Raw genomic sequence first — 24,733 nt, 5'->3', positions numbered from 1 at the left:
ATCTAAAGAGCTAAAAAATAAAATTATAAGCTAAATTGGTAATATATGATAATATTACATCTTAAATTTTTTTAATCTTTTAAAAATAACTTGTAATAATTTTTTTAAAATTTTATATAAAAATTATTGAAATTTTTCGACTGATGCCATGGCACAATCTCATAATGCCATATCATCGCTCTTGAATAGAATACAGTTCATTGACTAAATTGAGAAAAATTGTCAAGTTTTAAATTAATGTAGATAAAAGAAATCAAGGATTATGTTTAGAAAATTTGTTGTTACTTTTTATCATTTCTAAATTGTATATCTATTCTTTTAAGTTTATTTATGGTTTTAATCCCTCCATTATTTTAAAATTTATGATCAAATTTCTATCATATCTATTCTTTTTGATATAATGACTAGAACTACTCATAACCCTCCCTAATCCATAAATAGGAAGATAATGTGCTTCAACCCACTCGAATTCACATCCTCCTGCATTAGCAACAATACCCATGTCAGTCAAGCTAAAACTTAATTGGCGCATATAAGAGTTAATAACACTAATAATTATAGTTGTTAAAAATCATATGGATTTTGTTTTACTATTATTCGATGCAACAATTAGACTCATATGAAGTATCAACTAATGTTAGGTCATTATTGTTTTTATTAATTTGAACTTACTAATAACGTTATACAATGATGACTAAATTATATCATATCAAATTAAAATAAAATAGTTAAATTTCAATTGTTATCAAAGTAGATGGACTAAAATTGTAATTAGACTTATTATTATTTTAAAAATAATCCCATTTATGTTTTACTTTTTTATAGCAGAACGGTTTTATTTAAAAGTATATTTTCTCATAGTACATTGCACTCATAAGTAGAGCTGATCATGGGCTGGGTGGCCCGGCCCGGCCCGAAGGTCCGTCCGAAAAATGAGAGGGTTTGGGTAAAAATTTAAGTCCGAAAAATGGGCTTGGACAAAAAAGAGGCCCGTTTAGAAAACGGGTCGGGCCTCGAGTAAGAGTTTTCTGGCCAGGACCCGGCCCGGCCTGAATTATATATTAATATATTTTTATTTTATTTTTAATCATTTTAAATTTTTAATATAACCATTTTTTATTATATTGTCAATTTGCGTATTGTTTTAAAAATTGTTTTAGTATCATTTTAATTTTTTTAATATTAGTTTTTATGTTTTTAAATATATTTGATTTATTATATTTTTAAATTTTTTTATTTAATGAAATAAGCAAAAAAAATTAATATGGGTCGGGCCGAGTCGGGCTCAGGCTTAGCAATTTTATTTCGGGTCGGGCTTGGATAAATTTTTAGGCCCATATTTCAGGCCGGGCTGGCTTGGGCCTATTAGACGGGCCTAAAATTTTGTCTGAGCCTAGCCCGAACCCAGCCCGGCCCGGCCCATGATCACCTTTACTCATAAGTAGCAAACATAAATCTAAACTTTGAAGATAACATTTTTAAGAGGACAAAGAGTAGCCACGAACCCTAAATAGAAATCATAAATTTAGACACTTCAATTTTTTGTTTCTTTCTTCTTCTTTTTTTAATAAAGTAAAATTTAGTAAAAATTATAATTACCAACAAGCTGTCAGTTGAAGTAATAGTAGTTTAATCTCAGTAAAAAGTGAGAATACGAATTCAAATAAGAAAAACATACTTGTTTGAATAATTTTTTATCTCAAATGATTTTGATTTACAGAGTAGATAGAACTCGTTCTCAATTGCGATTCAGGACTCAATATTCGTTTGAGCATGATCGAACATTAATTTCTAAGCTTGAGCTCGATTAAGTGTGTTTATCAAATTCATATTTAAGTTCGAACTCAAGTTCAATTAAGCTCATTCATACTTAATCTTTTTTTCTATATAATAAGAATAATAATGTAATTTCAAATTTCATAATATAAAAATATTTAAAAAAGAAGAAGAAGCTTTGATTAGGAAGATAAGCTTTTTGAATATAAGTATTATGATACTTGAATTCGACTCAACTAGTATCTCACATTCAACTTGATAATTACTTAATTGAATTTTTTTAAAGTAAAACTCGAATAGCTTGTAACTAGAGGTATTCACAGGCCAAACTAGGTTCAAGTTGGACCTAAGCATGATATTAGCATACTTTATGCTTACCCAAGCTCTGACCCAAAATATGAGCTTAAAATTTTGTTCAAATTCGCCCATATTTATAAATGACTAACTCAAACCTATTTTAAATCCACCCATATTATTTATATATATACATTTATATTATTTTAATTTAATATTAAAAATTTTATATATTTTTTATTTATTAAAATTTTACATATAGTTATCTTAACACTTATAAAATTTTTACGTTACAATAATATTATATATTATTATGGATTTTATTTTTATATGTTATAAATTACATAATACGTAAAAATAACATAATATAGAACATTACAAACTTAAAAAATAAGTTAATTTGGGTCGGACTTAAGTATTGAATATTTAAGTTCAAATTCGATTCATTTTAAATGGACTTATTTTTTCACTCTAAATATATTTTTCGAGCTTAATATTTTTATTTAAACTTTTTTAAAATTTATGCAAACTTTTAGATTTAAACGAATAACCTAATCAATAAACAAATATACTTGTAAATATTATTATTTCATGTAATTTTATAATATAAAATATATTGAAATAAAATGTACAATTGGGCTTTTGAACCGGGCAAATAGAAGAGTTTTAGGATATTCGCTTTGCTACACGCCTTAACACATAATTGCCGGTGTCTGTCATGTCAAAGAAAGGTTAGCACGTCAATTTCCTGCTGGACCGGGAACAGGGAAGAGTTTGGTACTGTCCATTGCCCTTTACATAAAACTTTTCTAATTAAAAAGTATGAATATAATTTGAAAATGATATAAGGGTAAATTACATCTAAGGTCACTAAACTCTTAGTAAATATATGTTTTGTCACATAATTTAAAAATGTTACAAAATGGTAATGAACTACTTGAAAGTTTTCATTTACGTCACTAAATTGTTCGAAAGTTTTCATTTAAGTCATTGGGCTATTAAATTTTCTTTTTAAGTCTGGCTAGCGAGCTCCAAATGACAATTTGACAATTAGTACAATGAATCAGTAGAAGAACATACTTTAGGTCCAAGTTAATCTGGTATCAGCAACGGAGGTTGAAGAAGAAAGTTGTTTGGATTTTTGTTCATAAATTTGGGATATTTTAAGTTGTTTTTTTATGAAAGAAAAAATGAACTATAAAAGAGAAGGAAAATGAGAGTTTTCAATTGATGCATGCTATGTGAACAAATAAGGCCATACAACAACAATTTTAATAACCCGGTGACTTAAATAAAAACTTTTGAATAGTTCAATGATCATTTTATAACTTTTTTAAGTTGAGTGACCAGAATGTAAATTTACTAATAGTTTAGTAACATTATGGTAGCTTACTCATGATATAAATATATAAGTGCCTAATACTTGTTGTCCTTGTACTTTGCATAAGTTGTGATTTTAGTCCATATACTTTCGGAATTTTGAAATTTTAGTCATAACCTAAATAGTACCAATTAAATCCTTTTGGTTAAATTCAATAACTAGTTTTGTACTATGTGTATAGTTGAAGATTTAGTCCATATTTTCCAATTGGATCATTTTAAGTCCTAATAATTTTTGAATTTTGAAATTTCAGTCTCTACGCAAATAATAATCATTAATCCATTAAATGGATTTGTAGTGAGTAACATATGAAAATAGTAAGCTGACATGATCAAATTGGATTTAATGACTATTATTTGCATCAAGACTAAAATTTAAAATTTATAAGGATTGGAAATGATCAAATTGGAGAACGTAAACTAAACTTGTAACTTTGTATATAGTACAAGATCGATAGCACAATTTAACCAAACAAGTTAACTATTAAGGACTAAAAAAATTAAAATCCAAAAATATAAGGACTACAATAGGGATGGCACCAAGGTGTAGCTAAAGGCTTTGGCCTCATTGGTATGGTAAATTTGCTAATTTGGCTTCCCAAATTTGTAAACTTGTCGGTTTAATTAATGATTCAATCTCTGCCCCAAATAAAAAATGCTTAACTTCGCCTTTCGGTTGAAAAATACAATGATCATGCTCATAAACGTATGTATAATATAAGAATTGATAGCAAAATTTGAGGTAAAAATACCATGGAAGCTCTTGTAGTAAGAGTTAAATTGCGTTTTACCCATTCTATTAAAAGATTTGACTAATTAGTCTCTATATATTAACCAAAGAGTAAACGAGCCATTCTATTAAAAATTTTATTCATTTTTACTGATAAATATTGGTCCTTGTACACCGGCATAATATACACGTAGCTTGCCACGTTTTACTGTATGGTTATTACGTCAACCATGCCAGTTTTAACAATAGAAATGAATGAAATTTTTAACAGAAAAAATTAGGTTGCTCTTTTATCCAGCACACATGAACTAATTTACTCATTTATTGAAAAAAAAGTAAAATAAAATATCATTTATTTACTAATATAAAGACCTCCATAATATTTGAACCCAAATTTTAATCAAAATTTTCAAGTAATACCACTACTCGAGTCGACTTCCAATACTCGATATTTTTTTAGAGTAATGTGACATGGACATGATAGATGCCGAAATGCACATGGCAATTTGGGGCGCATGAGAACAAAACTTGACCCCCAAGACGCCGATGAAAAGCATTAAAGCAATAAAACAACAGAACCGTCGGCGTTGGCCCATCTTTACACGACCAGCTACTCTGCTACCATTCAAAAGAGATAGGCTTAGGTTGCAAAGGGTTAAAAAGTATAGGGCGCATTTAGAAATTTCTAAAAGTAAAGTGATTCATTTAATTTTGATTTGATTTTTTTTTTTTTTTGGTTTTGTTATGCATGTGAACCTACTCTTAACTGGCTTTGCTACTATTCCATGCAAGACGACAACGTTTTTGTTTTGTCCCCATCTTGGCATTTTTCTTCTAAAATAATTTTTTAAAAAGGGTTTTTTTAAGTTGTCTTCAGCTAATTGGATATTATTCTTAGAAAAAGCAATTAGTGTGACATTTCAAGCTACTTGATGTTATTAGTCTTTATATTTTTTTATAGAATTCGAGATTATCTCTGTAATTTAAAATTTAAAAATTTAATTATCTCACTTTTTAATTTAAAAATTATAATTTAACTATCGACGTGATTTATAATTACTGTTAAAATTTGCCATCATGTTTATTTTCCATCAACAGATCATACATGGGCACCTCAATTAATATGCTAATTTGACAAATTTTAACAGAAAATGTTTACGGTTTTAATGTCCTGACAATTTTAAATCGAAACTGTTAAAGGGATTAATTTCTAACTTTTTAAAATACATGGAGTAAATCTTTAATATGGTCAAAGTTTTTTTTCTTAAAATTTGAGTTTTGACCCAATCTACCTACAAGTTTAACTAAGTTATATTTTGAAACTTTTTTATTCTGACTGCAAATTAATTTTTTGCTAGGAGATTGCAAATGAAAATAAATAGGTTTTGACATTATTTGAATTTTTTTGAACAAATATTAAATTAATTCATTTAATAATAGAATGACTAATTTGATAAAAATCCCTTTAATAGAAGGACTTCATAGGCACTTTCACCCTTTTTATTTAAATCAAATTTTTGGGTTCATATTTGCTTAAATTACCCACAACCCCCCATTGCTAAAGTGAAAGATATTTTGTGTTTAAGTGCATTTAATTTTTTACAACATTAAACAGCCGAGTTAATATTTTTATCCAAGTCCTTATAAATATCAAATAAATTTCTTTGTAAAGATTATACTCGAGATTAATGCTAATTACAGTCTCTAAGTTGTTGTAATGTCAACTATACCAGCTAAACTAATATTTTTATACAAATCTTTTTAAATATCAATAAGATCTTTTTGTAAAGATTAAACTTGAGACAGGTACTTCAATAAAAAAGGATAAAGTACGCAAATAATCACCTAATCATTAGTGTGTTCTTACTTTGGTTACCTAGGTTTAAAATTTTCTATTTTAGTTTCAACATTATCGAAATTTAATATTTTGATCACTTATCTATTAAAATCACTAGCGATGGCCTCTTTATTGGCATAATAATAAATTTAGCCCTCCAATACTTATAGATTTTATCAAATTAGTCTTAAATCTAAAAAATCTAACCCTCAACTTTACACATTTTTGTCAATTTAGTCTTGATTCTTGAAAACTTTAAAAAATATAAAAAATTATTTAAAATTTCTTTTTCAATAACATACATACAAAATAGTTATAAATAAATGAATATGTTATTTTTCTAATTTTCTAACATAAAATGTATTTATTAAATAATAATTTATTTATAAAATAATACTATTAATAAAACAATTTAAGGGGAAAAAACCACTAAGAAGACTTACGCAGGTTCAAAAATTTCCTTTTTTCACCATTAACTATCACCATGTTCAGGTTGAGTCAAAAGCTATAACTTGAAGACAAAAAGGGTGAGAATCGATGCTTTAGGTTGTTGCTTAGAATGAGCTTGTTGCGTTTGAAGTCGTGGTTGAGAGCGAGCATGATTTGGGGATGAACTCTTATGAACTCAGTAGGTGGAACGCCACGAGAGCAACTCCACTACCAAATCCTAGTTCAATGGTGCGATGATGGAGAGAATATGGAAATCGAATAGTTTAAAGTAAAGGCTATTGGTGCTTGCGGTTGTGGAAGAAGGTGGTGCCCAGAAGCAATGCTAGACGTATAATAAAATTTAGTATTTATAAAATAAACTAAAAAAAGGAAAATTTTAAATTTAGTTTAAGTCTTGTTTGTATTTTTTTAAAAATATTTTATTTTAGTAAATAAATTTTATGCCAAAAAAAAGAAAAATGGATATTCGTTCATTTATAATTTTATATGCATTTTATACCATCTTTTGTACTTTTATAAAAAATTATTTAAATAAATTTTTATTTTTAAATTTTTAAGAAGTAAAATTTAATTAACAGTAGGTGTAAAGTTAATGATTAAATTTAATTTTTAAGATTAAAATTAAATTGATAGAATATGTAAGTATTTAAGGGCTAAATTTATTATTACACCAATAAAAAAGAGTTACTACAAGTGATTAGTGACAAAAATATTAAAATTTAATAATATTAATGACTAAAATAGAAAATTTTAAATTTTTATAGTTAAAAATAAAAAAAAAAGTATGAGAAGAAGTTATTAAGGTGCAATTATGCAAAGGGAATCGAGCAACAAAGCAAGCAGCTGTTGACAAAACTTTCATTTTCCAAGACAAAAACAGTACGATCCAACTTTGTACCATGTCGTGAACCTTGACTTTTCCTTCAATTATGGTCACCCCTATTGCCCCCATTTTTTTTTATCTTATATAATCCACCATAGCCTTTCACTCAATTTCTCAAAGAAAAACAATGGGTAATCTTTCTCTTTCGTTTTTAGTTTTGATCGCCATTTTTGGTTCTTGTTGGTCTCACGAGGTGGTCAGTGACAATGATTATGGTGATGATGGTGGTCTGTATCCGTTCATTGGGACTAACAGGGAAACGTTAGAGATCATTATCGGCGGCGGCGGCGGTGAAGCTCCTGCTCCGTCGCCTGAAGATTGTCCTCCTCCTCCGCCACCTGAACCTGAATGTCCACCACCACCATCTCCACCTCTACCTCCACCTCCACCACCACCGACACCATCACCATCACCATCGCCAAGACCACCGTCGAAATGTGGTTACCGGAGCAACAACCTCTGCTTCGAAAACGAACTGCTCGCAACATCTTATAGAGTAATCCAAAAGTTCAAGAAGCTAATCAAACCAGATGAAAATAGCAAAAGATACACAAAAACATGGAACGGTGCCAACGTTTGCAAATACAATGGCTTCAAATGTGATGTGCGACCGGACATGAAAAAAAGAGCAGTTGCCGCCGTCGATTTCAACGGCGCTAAGCTCTCCGGCATCAATGGTTCCCTTCCACTCCACGATTTCATCGACGGATTAACAGATTTAGCCATTTTCCATGCCAATTCCAACAACTTCACCGGCACCATTCCGTTCATCGGAACGTCCAAAATCAAATACCTCTACGAGTTTGATATCAGTAACAACAAGATCACCGACGATTTCCCGATGGAAGTCCTCCGTGCCACAGAATTAACTTTCCTCGATTTAAGGTTCAACCAACTCAAGGGCGTCGTTCCGGCGACAGTTTTCAAATTAGACCTCGACGTTCTCTTCATCAACAACAACAATTTCAGGCAACGTCTACCGGAAAATTTAGGCGATACACCGGCATTATACATAACATTTGCATACAACAAGTTCACTGGTCCGATCCCGCCAAGTATCGGCAAAGCTAAAAACCTCCTCGAAGTACTATTCCTCAACAACGAACTCACTGGTTGTTTACCGTACGAGATCGGCTACTTACAAAACGCCACCGTTTTTGACGTCGGAACGAATAAGCTAACCGGGCCAATACCACATTCGTTCGGTTGTTTGAAAAAGATGGAGCTACTCAATTTGGCCGGCAATGAATTTTACGGCGAAGTACCGGAAATCGTTTGCCGGTTACCCAATCTTCAAAACTTGTCTTTGTCGAGTAATTATTTCACCCAAGTCGGACCGGCATGCCGGGATTTGGTAATGAAGAAGAAGCTCAACGTTAAGAACAACTGTATCTTGGATTTGCCGGAGCAACGATCAAAAGCCGATTGTGCTATGTTTTTCTCGAGAAAACTGATTTGTGATAGAAAAGAATCTTTCAAATGGATTCCTTGTATGGCAGGGAAAAATGGGTTTCATTCAAATTCCATTGAAGAATCCGAGAAAAAGGAATCTACTGGTTCTGGTTCTTCTTCGCCGTCAGCTACTACTTACGGTGTTCTTAAACCTCATCGGTTATGAACAAAACGGAAATATAATAAGGTTAAATATGTTATAAGTCCCTGTACCATTTCCTAATTTAAAATTTAGTCATTTTACTTTTATTTTCAGAAATTCAATCTCTCTATTTTCAGATTAAAAATTTCATGACTAGTTGTTAATATTGTTAAAATTATTTTGTTAGATTCGGATTCATTAGAAGGAGCAAAGCCAAAATCTTTTTTTGGGGGCAAAATTAAGTTGTGTAATTTTATGAGCTAAAATGGAATTTCATCATTTTAATAGCTTATATCTTCATGATTTTTTAAATGACTAAATTAAAATTTTATCATTTTTAGAAGGTTAAAGTGTAATTTTGTTATATATTAAAAGGCCAAAATTTAAATTTCCAATTTAACAAGTCAAGCTCCTACCAGCTTTTGCTGTCGCCTGTGTTCATTACTTATTTTTTTAATTATGTGATTTTTTATTTTAAAATATAGTGTTAATAATTGACCTTGAAAATTAAAATTTAAAAAATAGAAAGATTAAATTCTTAAAAATAAAAACTAGAGACTAAATATAAAATTTTGGAAGAAGTATAGGACTGATGGCACATTTTAACTATATAATGGTAATTTTTTCTCAAAGCTGTGGGAGGAAAGAATCTTTCAAATGGGTTCCTTGTATGGAAGGGGAAAATGGATATAATTCAAATTCCATTGAAGAATCTGAGAAAAAAGAATCTACTGGTTCTGGTTCTTCTCCATCATCTACTACTACTAATGGTGTTCTCAAATTTGGATGAGAGCATATCCAAAGGAAAGCTTAAGGAGTTATTCTCAATATAGTACCATAACATCATGCAAGATAGATTATCGTGCTTGATTAAGTTCGATTAGTTCTGATAATCATTTGGCTAAAGCGTATGCTTATAATGTATTATGTGAGACCTTAATAGAATGAATAAAGATCTAAGTTTGTTGTGCTTTTACTCCGAAAAAGTATCTCGAGCTATAAGTTGATTAAAATTATCTCTACTTGCGTCTAAGTAGCATATGATAATAGTTCCTTTTGTTATGACAGCAACAGTTCTGTCAATACAGCAGCTGGTTTGTATCATCACTCGGATTTTACGACATCTTTGATTCGTTAATACTTCATCCTATGGCTCACTTGAACGAAAAACGTTACCTTAAGGACGAGTCTATCGCTATCCACCGGGACATGGTCTACCCGCCTAATATTGACGGTGCCATGCTTTTCGCTCCATACAATATGTCAATAGGCGATGCATAAGAGTCTCAGCCGATTCCTATAGGAGCGGGTCCATACAATATCTCATTATTTTTTAAAATTTAAAATTTATCCTTTAAAAAATAATAATATTTTTTGGCAATTAAAATAATATTATTTTTATTCCTAAAAATTCTCTCCCATTTTGTTGGTCTCTAATAATGTATATTATCTCCTAGTATTATAGGGATTCATCCTAAATAAAAAAAATTTCACTTCAACTTGAACTTTAATTTTATAAATTTTTATTAAAGCATTAATATTTATTTGACCAAAAAATTATTATTTTTATATAAATAATAAATATTTATATAAATATATGATCTTAATGTTCGTAAAAAAATCAGATAATAACCAAAATTTTTAATGAAGACAAATCTTTTTAATTAACTTTTGAAGGATATTTAAAAATAAATAAATAATGGGATTTAAATAATTAAATTTTGTACTTATAAATTTTAAAAAATACATAATTAAGTTTGAAAGAGGCTTCGTGAAGTTTCTATAAAAGTTTATTTAAGCTATTTTTTCTACCATTAATTTTTTATTAAAAATATTATTTTTTAAATAATTTAATTTTTGTTCCTAAATTTTCTATATCTAAACCTACTACAACTATGATTTTGTTAATATTTGTTTATTTAAATATAGAAAGCTTAGAATTTTTCGCAAAACAAAATCAGATAACCAAAATTAGTATTTTATCGCTCCTGACCGTACCATCGTATTTTCCTCAAATATGCAAAACAAAGAGCAAAATTTCTCAGCTGCCGCTAACGGCGGCGCCACTGCGTCTGAAGGCCATCAAGTTGTCACAATGGCAGCAAATATTGAAAACCAAAACGATATTTCAAATCCCTCAATTGCTTCGAACATGGACGCCACCGTTCTTGAAGGAGGTGAAATCGTCACAGCAACGGAGAATGAGGCTTATAACAACATACTAAATTACTCAGCTGCTACGGATGGTGGTGCCATCGCTTATGAAGGCAGCGAATTCGAGACAATGATGGAAGATATTTTTAATCAAAACAGCACGCTAAGTTACTTTGCTGCTGCGGATGGCGGCGCCACTGCTTATGAAGTTGGTCAATTCTTCACGCAGGAGGAAAATATTTATAACCAAAATAGCGTTCTAAATTCTACAGTTGCTTCGAACATCGACGTCGCCGCTTTTGAAGGTGATCAGTTCTTCTCGCAGGATGAAAATTTTTATAATGAACTCAATGTTCTAAGTTCCACAGTTGCTTCGAACATCGAGACCACCGCTTTTGAAGGAGGTGAAACCGTCACAACAGCGGAGAATGCCAATAACCGAAACAACATGCTGAATTCCTCAACTGCTTCTAACGGCGGCCGAACCGTTGCTGAAGTTAAAGACTATATCCAATCGTTTCCTCCTGGAGTCCGATTCGCCCCTACCGACGAGGAATTGATTCAGTATTACTTGTTGAAGAAGGTTAACAATGAACTCTTACCTTATAATCTTATTTGGGAGCTTGATCTCTATGGAACAGAACCTGCCAAACTCACTGGTAACCTAACTAAACCTTTATTATTCCTATTATATTCGTATTAGTTTTTTCACGTAAAAGTGCAGGGATCAAATTGAAAAAAAATTAAAACTCAGGGATTAAATGTTACATTATCCTTTTTAATAAATAATTTTTAACTTTGACTTGTAACCAGGAGTAGGGGTGTGCAAATTTCGGGTTAACCGAATTAATTCGGTTGAAGTCGGTTAATAATTTTTTGAAAGTTTGATTAACGGTTAATTCGGTTCGAAATCGATCGGTTAACCGAATTAACCGAATTTAATAAATAATATTATAATATATAAGTATTTGGTAGGTTTGGTTAATTTTTTAGAAATAAAAATTAATCGGTCGGTTAAGTCGATTAATATTTGATGTGTTTTATACTTGTTTTAACCAATATATATATATATGTATATATAAATTTCAGTTAATTCAGTTAACCGATCGAATTAACAGAAAAAGTTCAGTTCGATTAATTTTTTTTAAAAAAAATTTGGTTCAGTTAACGGTTAAAGGTTTAAAAGGGTTGATTAATTCAATTAATGGTAGTTTGGGTCAGTTAACCAGTCGGTTAATCGATTGAACACTCCTAACCAGGGGCAGTTGCGTGGACCTTAACTTACTCAAATATTTATATTTATTTAAATATATATTATATTTTTAATTTAAGTTTTATAATATTTATGTTAGAGTCTTACGAACCAAATGGAGAAAGCGAATGGTATTTCTTCACGTCGAGGAGAAAAAAATACCCAAACGGAGGAAGGCCAGATCGTTCGACAGAGAATGGCTTTTGGAAGCCGACCGGAATGGATAAAAACATCCCTGAAGGCGGTCTGAAACCTATAGGCTCCAAAAAGACACTTGAATTTCACACCGGCCGACATCCTTCTGGTCACAAAACTGAATGGAAAATGCATGAATACAAAGTTGATCCTAGCCTGATTAAACCCCAAAACAAACCCGAGGATGGCATGACGGTAAATTCTCTCAAATTTAATTTTAATATATATTTTTTTAAAATTTCAAATATTTATATATAATATATAATATATGATTATTAATTAATAATCTAATATGCCTCTAGTTTGTTTTATTAAATAAAATTTATTTCAGAGTAAATTATATTGATATTAACTTAATTATTAAAAAAAATTATTTATTTAATTATAAAAATTATAAAATGACCACCTAACTATTTAAATTTTTTTTTTGTTACAAACGGTTACGAATGGAATATAGCTTGATAGCTTTTCAAATTAGCATAATAACAATTTTAACCCTTAATATTTGTACATTATGTCAATTTAATATTGATTCTAGAAATATTAACTCTAAACATTTACACATTGTAAAATTTGATTTTTTTTTGTAATTTTACTTTTATTTGTAACATTGAGGATTTTTTTTAAAATTTTAATTATTTAATTTTATAAGTACAAATAATAGTAAGAATTTATTTAGTGAAACATTTACCGTTTATTAAAATTTATCATGATTTTACATTTTAATTAGCAATATGTTGTCTTTGAATGTTAAAAAAGTTGTTTAACTATAGGTTAAACCATGTTATTAGTTCCTCTACTTTGTAATAGATGTGAATTTAGTCTCTATATTTTAACTTGATCAGTTTTAGTCCTTATACTTTTAAAATTTTAAAATTTCAGTCCTTACCAAATGATTACATGATTACGTTTAATTAATTAATTATAGGGACTAAAATTGAACAATTTAAAGTATAATGACTAAATTCAAAATTTTTACAAAGTATAAACTCACCGGAAACAAGGGGAAGTTTTTTGCCGTTTAGGGTTTGTTAATTTTGCAAGGGTCTGTGTGAAGCTTCTAGATTTTTGTTTTGTTATTTTTTATTTTTTTTCCATGTTTCGTTTATTTTTCATATTTGATTTATTTTGTTGGGTTTCACATGGGTTATCTGCTGTTTTAGATCTTCTTTTGTATTTGACTAATAGCATATTTAACCTTTAAATACACCATTGTTGTTACTGTTATTTTAATTTACTAATAAATTTAACTTTACATTTTGTAGCTTGATACATGTGTTCTATGCAAGGTGTACAAAACCCAAAGGAAGGGTCAAAACGAAAATAACCTTGAAAGTTTTGATCAAAATACTAACACTAGTTCTTCCTCGCAAAATTTTGATGTCGGAGCATCCTCGGAGGCAACAATCGTTTCATATCCGATGACGGGTTTTGCTGGACAACCCGATAACGGACTGTCTCCATTGACCACTTCCCCGATGCCCAATTACGAGTATTACTCGAATACATGGTTTCAACCTACTGTCGATGGAGCACTAAACAACGAAGCTTTTGTACCAGCGGCCAATAGAAATGATACCGTGATTAGAAATCGTAATTCGGACACGACTTGGCCATATCATCCTTATTATTCGAATGGTTTGTTGTTACATCGAGGTGTTAATAACGGAGCATCAACATCAACAGTGGCTAGAAATTACATCGATAATAATGTTCGTGCCGTTCAAGTTCGGCCTCCAAATGCAACATTGACTCAGGTAACTGTTAATAATGGCGGACCGAACGGTGAAGCTCATTCAATGGCAGCGAGTAGGAGTAACACCATGTCTAGAGGTAGGGGTGAAGCTCAAAGAGGTTCTCGAAGGGGTGGAAATCGAGGAAAAATCATTATGTTACCTCGAGGATGAGTTATAATGCTTAATGTTGTCGGTGTCGTGCTTTTCGCTCGATACGATAAGTCAATGCACAATGCGTAACATTCTCAGCCGATTCCTATAGGAGCCCTAGTCTCTTCTCTTGCAAATGCTACTCCGGATCAACAAAGAACGATATGCGTCGTTCTGTTTTACTTATTTATTCCCAGTAACCGAAAATGTTACATCAGGCGAATTTACAGGGGGAGAATCACTATCCACTCGTCGAAGCTCTAAAACCCAATGTTGCAGGTTGCTTCTCAACAGAAACAAGCCGATGGTGCGGCTGATCAACCGACCTCGTTTTCGTAAACCAATAACCTCGTCTCTCGAGTTCCAAATGCATGCTACATAGTTTACCGATTCTTCTCCTTAAACACCATCATAGTGTCCTCTTTACTGAGTCCGAATAAGCCACATCATTAGTCAGATACGAGCCAATTCCAATTCTGTACTTTTTTTGAGTGTTCCGGAATTTCGATACTACCATTTGCATGATTATTTTTTACAGATTCATTAAGCTCAATGAGATTTAAGATCACTAACATTATGATGATTTCTTAACCAAGAATTCACCATTAATTAGTATATTCATGTGTATATATATAATATCTTTGTATCATAATCAAGTTTAAGTTCTTGAACTTTATTATTATAGAGTAAATATTTCAATTCGTGTATTTATATCATATTTGAATATATTTACAAAAGTTAAAATTTTCGTAACTCGTAGTGGATTTGAGTTTGGTAAATTTAATTGAATCCAACACTTGCTTCGGTCTCTGTTTGTGGTTACATAAGTCCCTCCCTATAACTCATGAATTAAGAATTTTCGTAACAATAAGGTCTACTCAATATAAACGAGGAGTTAATGAAATATTTTCGAAGAAATCTTTCAGAAATTTATCAACGAATCCGAAAGGTTCCTTATTAGACGATGGTATTTTATTCGCCAAATACATCATTATTTTATATTCTTTCATATGTATGACGCAACTCGATCTGTGTTTTTCAAGTTTATAATTCTTTACTCCTTAAATGCAAATGAAATAGAAATAGATAAATAATATAAAAATAATACTAAAATATATATAATAGAATTAATATTCTAACATCTAATATAAATTATATATTATAAGCTCAATAATAAGAAATAAGAAATTCACCCTTGATATATATGTTGTATATGTAAATCCTAAATGTCAAGACAGGCGTGATTCGGCCCTGAAATGAAAAAAAAAAAGGAATATAGATGGAAAAAGGGGGAGAGTTATTTTTTATTTATTATATGTTAATTTTAAGTTTAAACAATTTCAGGTTTCGATGGATTTAAGTTGAATTACGTTTGATATTTTATTTCGATTTTCAAAAATTAAAATAATCTATCATAACAATTTTAGGTAAAAATGAGATGAAATTAACAGTTTAATATCACTTATGAAAAAAAATATAAGTGTTTAAATGAAAAAAGAGGCATAGTTTGGGTGTTAATTTTATAATAGACCATTTCTTACTCATGTTATTCCGATTGAAGGAATGTTAAAATGTGACATAGACATAGATCCCTGGACATTGCGAAAGTTGTGGATTTAGTCTCTATAATTTAATTTGATAAATTCTATCCCATGTAATTTTCAAATTAGTCCGTTTTAGTCATTATACTTTATGAATTTTGAAAATTTAGTCATGGACCAAACAATAATAGTTAAATTTGTTGGCTAAATTCAATTACTAGTCATGTACTATGTGTATAGTTGTAGATTTAGTCAATATTCTCCAATTGGATCATTTTAAGTCCCTATATTTTAAAATTTTAAAATTTTAATTTTGACACAAATGACAATCGTTATTCCATTAATTGGTTTTTTAGTGTATAATACATGTAAGTAACAAGCTAATATAATATTAGGCATGTGATAATATATTTGCTCTATCGGATTTTGAAAATAATAAAACTTAAAAATTATAATTTAGTGAATAATAAAATTTGAAATTTGAAAAATATAGAGACTAAAAACTGATTAAATTAAAATATAGGGACCAAATCTATAACTTTCATGAAGTACAAGGACTAATAACAGAATATAACCTAAAGAAAATACAATGGTATGACAATTTAACCCTTACAAAAGAACAAACCTAAGCCATAGCCACCCCATATAAATCCCTCAGCCTTCATTTTTTGAAAACCCTAAAGAAAAAAGAACAATGGCGGAAAAAGCAGTCGAGTCCGTACAGTGTTTTGGCCGTAAGAAGACGGCGGTAGCTGTAACACACTGCAAGAGAGGCCGTGGATTGATCAAGATCAATGGCTGTCCAATCGAGCTCGTGGAGCCAGAGATCCTCCGATTCAAAGCCGTCGAACCGATCCTTCTCTTAGGCCGCCACCGTTTTGCCGGCGTCGACATGAGAATCCGAGTCAAAGGCGGAGGTCACACTTCTCAGATCTATGCTATCCGTCAAAGCATAGCGAAAGCCCTAGTTGCCTTCTACCAAAAGTATGTCGACGAGCAAAGCAAGAAGGATATTAAGGATGTTTTGGTGACGTACGATCGGACTTTGCTGGTGGCTGATCCAAGGAGGTGTGAGCCGAAGAAATTCGGTGGAAGAGGTGCTAGGGCAAGGTTCCAGAAGAGTTACCGTTGATGAAATTTCAGGGTTTGTTTGGCCAAATAAACTGGATTTTCGTTTTTTTTCTCATAAATTTCTATGATTTTAAGATGTTACTGAGTTTCAGAATTTTGAATTTTTGTTTTTTTAATGTTTATTTAAACACATTGCTTGAATCTATTGAAATTGGCCTTAAATTATTGTTGATTTCTAATATTCTTGTTGAAGTTGCCATGAATATGTTCAATTCTTTTATGAGGTTTTATTGTGCAATTAAAGAGGGCAATGTTTTAGAAGAGATAGGTTATCATTTCGACCGTTTGGATTAAAAAATCATAAAAATAAAAATTGTTTCAATCAATCCAATACCATAAAATGGAATAGTGCCCGGTCCTTTTCAAACATCATTGAAAAGTGCAAGTACTTTTTGTGTCGCTTGATCATATTATTGGTGGATTGTTCTTCATTTATGAAAATGAAAATATAATTTTATGGTTTATCTCTTTGAAGAGTATTTACAATGAAGGGATAGTCGGGCCACCGTGATGTAAAAAGTATTGTTCAAAATCAGTTTAAGTCGAGCAATTTGTTCGGCTCTTGAGCAATTTTATAAGTAAAATTCTCCATTATTGGGATAGGATGATATTAACATTTTTCGCTACGAAAATGTCATTCTCAATAGCAATAAAATACATATAAATTGTTATGCGAGTTGTCAAATCAATATAACTAAAATTAAATTCTTTGTGATTGATTTGGTAGGTGTTCACTATATAATTACCCGTGTTTGAACCTTCAAGGAGTAAGTGTAAGGTCTTTATTCGAGAAATACTTATCTTAAAAGTTTAAGATTAAATAAAGTTTAGATTAAATTAATTGTTTTTCTTAAATTTTACAAATATGAAAAATATTTAATATGTAAATATTTTTAATTTTGGTTATTTTTTAATATTAAGTCCGATAATAAAAATAAAACATCTTAATCATTTTATTTGAAATTTTAATTGAAATTTATCAATTATATATAAAATATATTATAGGATGAAAACAAAATAATTCATTATTAAATAAATACATCAATTACTAATATTAATATATATTATTTATTAAAATCAAACCCCACATCGCGGGTATTATTACTAGTATTTAATTAAAACTCATCTCGTGATTGATTATCCAATAACCTCTATTCCTTTATTAAAAAGGATGGATGTTTACTCCTCCAACTTTATAATTATTTTTCATTTTGGTTTTTGAATTTTTTTTGTCCACAATAATATTAAACTTTGATAACTATTCTCTATTCGGCCTATAAATTTGAATTCATTTAGGGTGTGATGACGTGGAGTGTCCCATTATCACTTGAAAATTTTTAAAAAAATTATATAAAATTTAAAAATATACAAAAAAAAGAATTATAATTTTTTACAAATTCTTTTTGTAAGTTTTCAAGTGATGACATGATATTATCTATAAGCGACGTCATCACATTTGGTCATTAATCCTTTGATTATGTTGTCCTTTGTTTTTGTCTCCACGATTATTTATTTTTAAAGGGAGAAAGCAAGAGTTAGTCTTTCCCATTTTGGTCTCCAAAATTTTTTTGTTCATATTAGTCCTAAAAATTAACACCATTTCTTAGTTTGATCCTTGAGCTTAGTAATTATTTTTGTTCATATTAATCCAAGTTCAAGACTAAATTTGGAAAGTTTCCAAGTTCCAGGACCAATTCGACTAAATTGGGAAAAGATGTCAAGTTCTAGGACTAATATGGACAAAAAATGTCCAGAGACCAAAATGAGAAAAGTTTTTAAGCTCAAGGACTAAATCTTACTTTATCCCTTTCAAAATAAATATAAAAAGTCGAGAAAAGAGGATTAAAGACCAATAAAAAAAATAAAAACTTACACGCCCGGTGGGACTCGAACCCACAATCGCCTGATTAGAAGTCAGGCGCCTTATCCATTAGGCCACGAGCGCTGGTGATGTTGCTGGGACTTAAAATATAATTGAAATTTATTAAATTATATATATATATTAATTTTAAATTTTTAATGATTTATTTATTAGAATTGTAAATATCAGTCAAGCTAGTTGGACTGAAGAATCCAGGGTTTGACTAATTCTGATCACCATTCCGATTTTAGAAATTTGATGCTTCTCTTATTTAACTTCAAGTTCTACTATTTACATTTGAGATTGAATTGAAATTATTGAAAATCGAGTTTAAACCGAACGTAATAAAGATCAATTAAATTTGAAGTTGTTTTTTTAAACTTAAGTAACATAAATCTCTCATTTACATCTTTAATATTGGCACGTGATATAAAACTCAAGGAGGATGAAAATGAAAGAATAAGAGAATTTTGTTATAAAATGGATAAGATTAATAATTACTTTCTTTCATTTTAAGAAAACTACTTTCCTAGCCATAAACTTGTTACTTTTACTTCGCATAATTCATTTTTTATCCTTTGCTCCTATACTTTCCAACATCCGGTAGTTACATTAGGTTTCGACCAAATACAGAGTCGAGTTAAATTAAACCTTTAAATATTAGGTAAAATTCTCTTAAAATTATTTTTCCATTAACGAATATTAAGGCTCAAGACTTACTTAAATAGCATTAAACAGTTTACCAGAACATTCAAAAAAAATTTTAGGGAGTCAAAATTAATTTATAATTTGTATGAGGTTAAAGTGTAATTTTATCTTGTATTAATTTATGACTTCATCACTTCTGAAAAAAATAAATAGAAACCTTTTTATTTTTAGGGACCAAAATACAATTTTACTATATATAGATATGAAATAATAACATATGAAACTTGGATATATGATATCAAAGGAAAATGAGTATCATTCTAATTTTTTGGCACAATTGGTTTTTTAGTATGTCAGATCCCACTGAAAAAAATAAATAGAAATCTTTTTATTTTTAGGGACCAAAATATAATTTTACCATATATGGATATGAAATAATAACATATGAAACTTAGATATATGATATCAAAGGAAAATGAGTATATTCTAATTTTTTGGCACAATTTATTTTTTAGTACGTCAGTTCCCACTAGTTTATGTAATAGATACAAACATATTTATAATTTAATCCAAATATTTTAAATATACTCTATGTCAGATTGAGATTGCATTTAACACCTAAATTCACGATTAATCTAATGTAAAAAAGACATAGTTGATACAATATTAATACTCCCTTTAAAACCGAAGGACTAATTTAAAATATTGGTCATATCTTGAGGATGTTTAATAAAATTAACCCATATTTTAAATATACATTTGTTTTTCACGTGTACCGTTAAAAGCGTGCGAACAGCTTAAAAGCTATAATGCCGGAAGAGGGAAAACAAAAATATCTGGTTGACACTGGCCTAAGATATTATCGCACCTGTTGACGTGTCACCTGCCTGATTTTGACAAGTGTAAAAGCGTCGCCTTGTGGACCTCCTTTACTAGCCCTTTAAACAAACAACAATAAACAACACCGCCTCTCTATTTTCTCTGCTAATTTTAAGGATTTTAATTTTTTTTCTCTTTATAAATTTCAAAACAATCTTCACGTTTTTCCTATTTTTCCGATTTGAAAGCCAAGGAAAAAAGGTCAACAATGGGACATAATCTCCGGCGGAATTTTCCGGTACCGGTTCCGTCTTCGGATCCGTTATTGGATCGTCTAAATGAGTTCACTCAGATGAACTCGGACTCTTCTTCCTCTGGTGTAACCATTGAGAGCTTCCGAGATCCTACTGCAAATGCCACACCGGTAATTTAGTTATTTTCTAATTTAACTTCCTTTTTTTATTTTTGAATTGTAGCTTGATGCGTTATTCTTTATCCGTTAAGTTTTAGTCTTTACTTTTTTAGTGATGCTTGAATAATGGAGGTTTGATTTCAAGTTATTAGGGAACGATAAAGAGAAAAGGAGATCGGTTCATTTAAGACGATTAGGTTGATTTTAGGATTGCATGATAATGATTTTATTACTGTTGCTGTTTCTTTTCAAATTTTGCTGTGATGATGTTTTGTTGTTAAAAGTATGCAGATTATAATGAATCATTTTGTTTTATGTGTGTCTGTCTGTGTTTTCTCTTTGTGCATATTTTGATCTTTATATGAGAATCTCAGTTTTTATAATGCTTAATAAATTGATATGATTTAGTTTTTTGGAGTAGAGAAGTGGAAATTCACAGTAAAATTAGGAAATCGCAGAGAGAAAAAGAGACAGCTTAATGAATTATTTCTTTTCCATTTTCATTTTGTAGTGATGATGTTGTGTTGATAAAAGAAATGACGATTATAAATCATTTTATTTTATAAGTTTTTTTTTTCTGTTTGTGTATCTATTGATCTTAACTTGAGAACGGAGAACCTCTGTTTTTATAATGCTCAATGAGTTTAGATGATTTAGTTTTTTTGGAATAGAGAAATGGAAAATTCACTGTAAAATCATGACTAGTTTCTTTATTTAGCACCAATTAAATACTAGTCGTTTGAATCAATTGTACAATGGGGGCATTGTTACTGCAAAATATTGTAGTTTCAAGTAAATGAAGTCTATGGCTTTCTTAAGATGACCATCATGGAGATTTTTTTTTTTTAATTTCTTATACGTTGGTTTATACTTGATATATTTGCGAGGAAGGAATTTCTTCTTAAATGTCTCCAATATTAATGAAAAATGAGATATAATTTCAATAAATCGCCAGAAAAGGCAAGCTCAAAACAGGGTTTCTCTATCGATCACAGCCTCAAAACATAGCATTCTTCATTCCCTCTATTTAAGTAGAATATCCCCCATTTACTTCATTCATTTAGTGCCTAAGATGGCTTTCTGCTGGATGTGATTAGGAAGGCCTTATATATTTCTTGTTTATTCTTTATTTAATATCAGTATATAAACAGCTTTAATTCTCTGGTCCTCTCCAATTTCCTCATTTAGATTCTAGGATTGTAATCCTGGATTCCTTCGATTAGTAATGCAATTTCCTCATGCGCTACCTAGTTCTTCCAACATAGATTATGTTTTGTTGAGCACCTTTTCCTTCTGTTTGTCCTGATAAAATTCTATCCAAGAAATCCAAAAAGGTAAACCTACCAGAACTATCCTTCGGCCATTTGATATCACTTTGGATTGGATGGTAAGTTAAAAGATGTCCTCTTATTGAGGAAACTCTTATTTCTTTATTAATTCATCTCGTCTAAATGGTTTAACTTCTTTTCCTGTGGTTAATTTATCGTAGAACTCCCATTTCATCGTGTATGCAGCTTAAATCTTTTCTGTAATTTTTTATTTTCAACTTAGCAGGGTCAAACTATGGTTTGGACCAACGAGAAGCACAACTCGTATCTTGAGTTCTTAGAAACATCATTTGCCGAGCAGTTGCATTATTCTATGAGATTGCGAGGCTGTTATCCACAGGAGGAAATGTGGGAGCCATGTCCAGCCCCACAACTGCCTGCCAAAGTAAGTTATTCCTCTCATCAAGTCAGAGACTTACTCTGCTTGCCATCTTCACCTTATGGTTTTAACTCTATTAATTGCCTCGTTTCAATAAGTTATCTTGATTGTCTTTTCAGTTTTCGGTTCTCCAAGATGGCTGCTACCTGAAGAGCAATGATCCGTTGTTGGATAGCACTGCTGATTCTAGTGATGTCCTAGGGAATCCATTATATTATTCTACATCTGCAGCCAAAAGCAGCTCAGCAACATTTCCTTTTTCGAGAAAAACTGCAGTTCCCAATGGCAGAATCTGCTCAAGAAGTAATACGAATTTGGGTGCCTGCACTACTGGTACATCTAGGCTTAATCTGCTAGCATATTTTCCTCTTCTTATTGCCTTCTTTTGTTTCTGTTATGAGCTTCCCTATTCCATGCTATTTGGTGTATACCTTTTTTAACTTAATGCATTGCTCTTTCCATGAAAATGCATCATTTTAGTGGAGATCTTTGTAAACAAACTTGTTTTCCTCTCCTAGTATGCTTTTGACATAAACTTTGGTCTGAATGAGCCTTTTGGGTTATGTGATTGGTTTAACAACCAGTGGAGGAATATCGGTTTTGGTTCTCTGTTTCTCTGAACTTCACATGCACATGATGGGTGAAAGTGACTTGAAGTTACCGATGTAAGATTGGATGAAGTGCCCATTTGGCTTGGTGGTGCTGCACGGTGGGGACTTTGAAGGTATCCCACCACACCAAAACCCACTTTCGAATAGATTTGAAATGGAGAAATGCCATGTGTGGTGTCATGTTTCCTTAAGATCAAGAGGCACTTGTTTTGTTTTTTCTTTTGTTTGCCTCGAGAGAAATTTTTTACTTCCGAGTTAATCTGGAATGGTGCTTGTATTTTTTTTTTTTTTTGGTTTAACTGAAGTATTTGGTCTTTTATAGAGGTCTCGGATCAGAATTTTGTGGAGGAAGAGCTAAGAGAAAAAACCAGCTGTGTTTCCGGGGCAAAACGCTTGAAGATGATGCCGATGCTTGATGCTTCAAGTAACAGTCAAGTAAGGTTAAAAATTTTAACTGTCTCTGCCTTTTACAAAAGCTTAACTGTTTGAGAAGATGTCTAGAAACCTCAAATTTATTATCCATGAAACTCATGTTCAGGTTTCGCCGTTTGGAAAATTAAACTCGGCAGATGACTCAATCATAAGCCATACATCTGCAAAAAGAGGAATAAAAAAGAAATAGCTGTCAGGCCACACCAAGAGCTTCACCTGCCGAAAGTCCAACATACAATACTTCCTAATGCAGAGTTCAATTTCTACTAATGAACAGGGAAAAAAATCGATGATACTTATTTTTGGCCATGAAATAAATTCGGCAATTTCTCGCTCAGTGCTCGGTTGCCGAAAAACGCTGGGAGAGAATGCAGTGCAAAGAATTGATTGATGATTTTGCAGTTAGAAGATTTTGCATAGATTTAAGGTAGAATTCTTCTGTTCTTTTTCTTCTCTTCATTATTAGATCCGTGCTGCGATTTTATACCTAACTTGCATTCTAAGCTATCATTTGCCGTGTATCCAAAGTTTATGATATTATGCAAGCCGGTTGGCTATTAGTGATCTGTTTATACTTTAAATAGGCACAATGAATGTATACCTTAGATCCGGATTCTCCAAATCATCAGGTTTTTAAAACGTTTGTGTTTCGCACTTCCGCTCGTTTCCGATGCATATCTAGATAAGATTGAATGCATTGAGTTTGGTATTTGAAACTCACATCCGAGCCCGAGTAATATGATACTAGATGGAAAATGAATGTTTTTAGTCCATTACATATTTTGAAAATGAGCTATGAAATGGTTTGATTGATAAGATGTTGATACTTTGAAAGCTCAATTAAAATGTTTTGAAGTTAAAAGACCATTTTGAAATTTGAATCATAATTTGGAAAAATTCAAAAAAATTAATCTACACATTTTAAATTTACTCCAATCCAAATGTAAATTGACATTTAACGTCATGCTAGGCTGTTGAATAGTCTGATGGATAAGATGGTGATACTTCGAGGCTCAATAAAAAGTGTTTTGAAGTTAAAGGACCATTTTATAATTTTGAATCATAGTTTGAAGATGTTCCATGAGATTAACCCTTCATAAATTATTAATAAAGATGAAAGGAACCTTTAGTATATGTATT

The 24,733-nt window shown here is 30.7% G+C and overlaps 4 protein-coding genes and 1 non-coding gene across 8 annotated transcripts; 4 read left to right on the top strand and 1 right to left on the bottom strand.

The window, feature by feature from the left end:
- The first annotated feature begins 7,318 nt into the window (after positions 1 to 7,318).
- Positions 7,319 to 9,051, top strand: LOC107934164 (uncharacterized protein At4g06744). Its single transcript, XM_016866530.2, has one exon. The coding sequence runs from the start codon at positions 7,478 to 7,480 to the stop codon at positions 8,966 to 8,968; it is 1,491 nt and encodes a 496-aa protein (XP_016722019.1). The 5' UTR covers positions 7,319 to 7,477; the 3' UTR covers positions 8,969 to 9,051.
- Positions 9,052 to 12,453: 3,402 nt separating this feature from the next.
- On the top strand, positions 12,454 to 14,961 carry LOC121231932 (NAC domain-containing protein 30). The gene is made up of 2 exons (XM_041117075.1): positions 12,454 to 12,740; positions 13,811 to 14,961. Exons 1-2 carry the CDS (start codon positions 12,570 to 12,572, stop codon positions 14,450 to 14,452), a joined length of 813 nt encoding a protein of 270 aa, XP_040973009.1. The 5' UTR covers positions 12,454 to 12,569; the 3' UTR covers positions 14,453 to 14,961.
- Positions 14,962 to 16,588: 1,627 nt separating this feature from the next.
- LOC107934105 (40S ribosomal protein S16-like) lies at positions 16,589 to 17,282 on the top strand. Its single transcript, XM_016866455.2, has one exon. The coding sequence runs from the start codon at positions 16,667 to 16,669 to the stop codon at positions 17,102 to 17,104; it is 438 nt and encodes a 145-aa protein (XP_016721944.1). The 5' UTR covers positions 16,589 to 16,666; the 3' UTR covers positions 17,105 to 17,282.
- A 1,693-nt stretch (positions 17,283 to 18,975) lies between these two features.
- TRNAR-UCU (transfer RNA arginine (anticodon UCU)) lies at positions 18,976 to 19,048 on the bottom strand. Its single transcript has one exon. It is a non-coding gene; the product is annotated as a tRNA-Arg (tRNA).
- A 1,524-nt stretch (positions 19,049 to 20,572) lies between these two features.
- Positions 20,573 to 24,191, top strand: LOC107934117 (cold-regulated protein 28). Of its 4 annotated transcripts, none has more exons than XM_016866468.2 (5): positions 20,573 to 20,855; positions 22,398 to 22,556; positions 22,670 to 22,883; positions 23,484 to 23,596; positions 23,700 to 24,191. In XM_016866468.2, exons 1-5 carry the CDS (start codon positions 20,700 to 20,702, stop codon positions 23,781 to 23,783), a joined length of 726 nt encoding a protein of 241 aa, XP_016721957.1. In that variant the 5' UTR covers positions 20,573 to 20,699; the 3' UTR covers positions 23,784 to 24,191. The 4 variants fall into 4 exon arrangements, with proteins under 4 accessions (XP_016721957.1, XP_016721958.1, XP_040972995.1 ...); XM_016866469.2 differs by having other exon boundaries at positions 20,589 to 20,855; positions 23,484 to 23,601; XM_041117061.1 differs by having other exon boundaries at positions 20,589 to 20,855; positions 22,395 to 22,556.
- The last annotated feature ends 542 nt before the right edge of the window (positions 24,192 to 24,733 follow it).

Source organism: Gossypium hirsutum, chromosome A01, assembly GCF_007990345.1.
Source record: "Gossypium hirsutum isolate 1008001.06 chromosome A01, Gossypium_hirsutum_v2.1, whole genome shotgun sequence".
Classification (NCBI taxonomy): domain Eukaryota; kingdom Viridiplantae; phylum Streptophyta; class Magnoliopsida; order Malvales; family Malvaceae; genus Gossypium; species Gossypium hirsutum.
The sequence above is the reverse complement of the archived record's forward strand: the minus strand, read 5'-3'. Positions and strand labels throughout refer to the sequence as shown.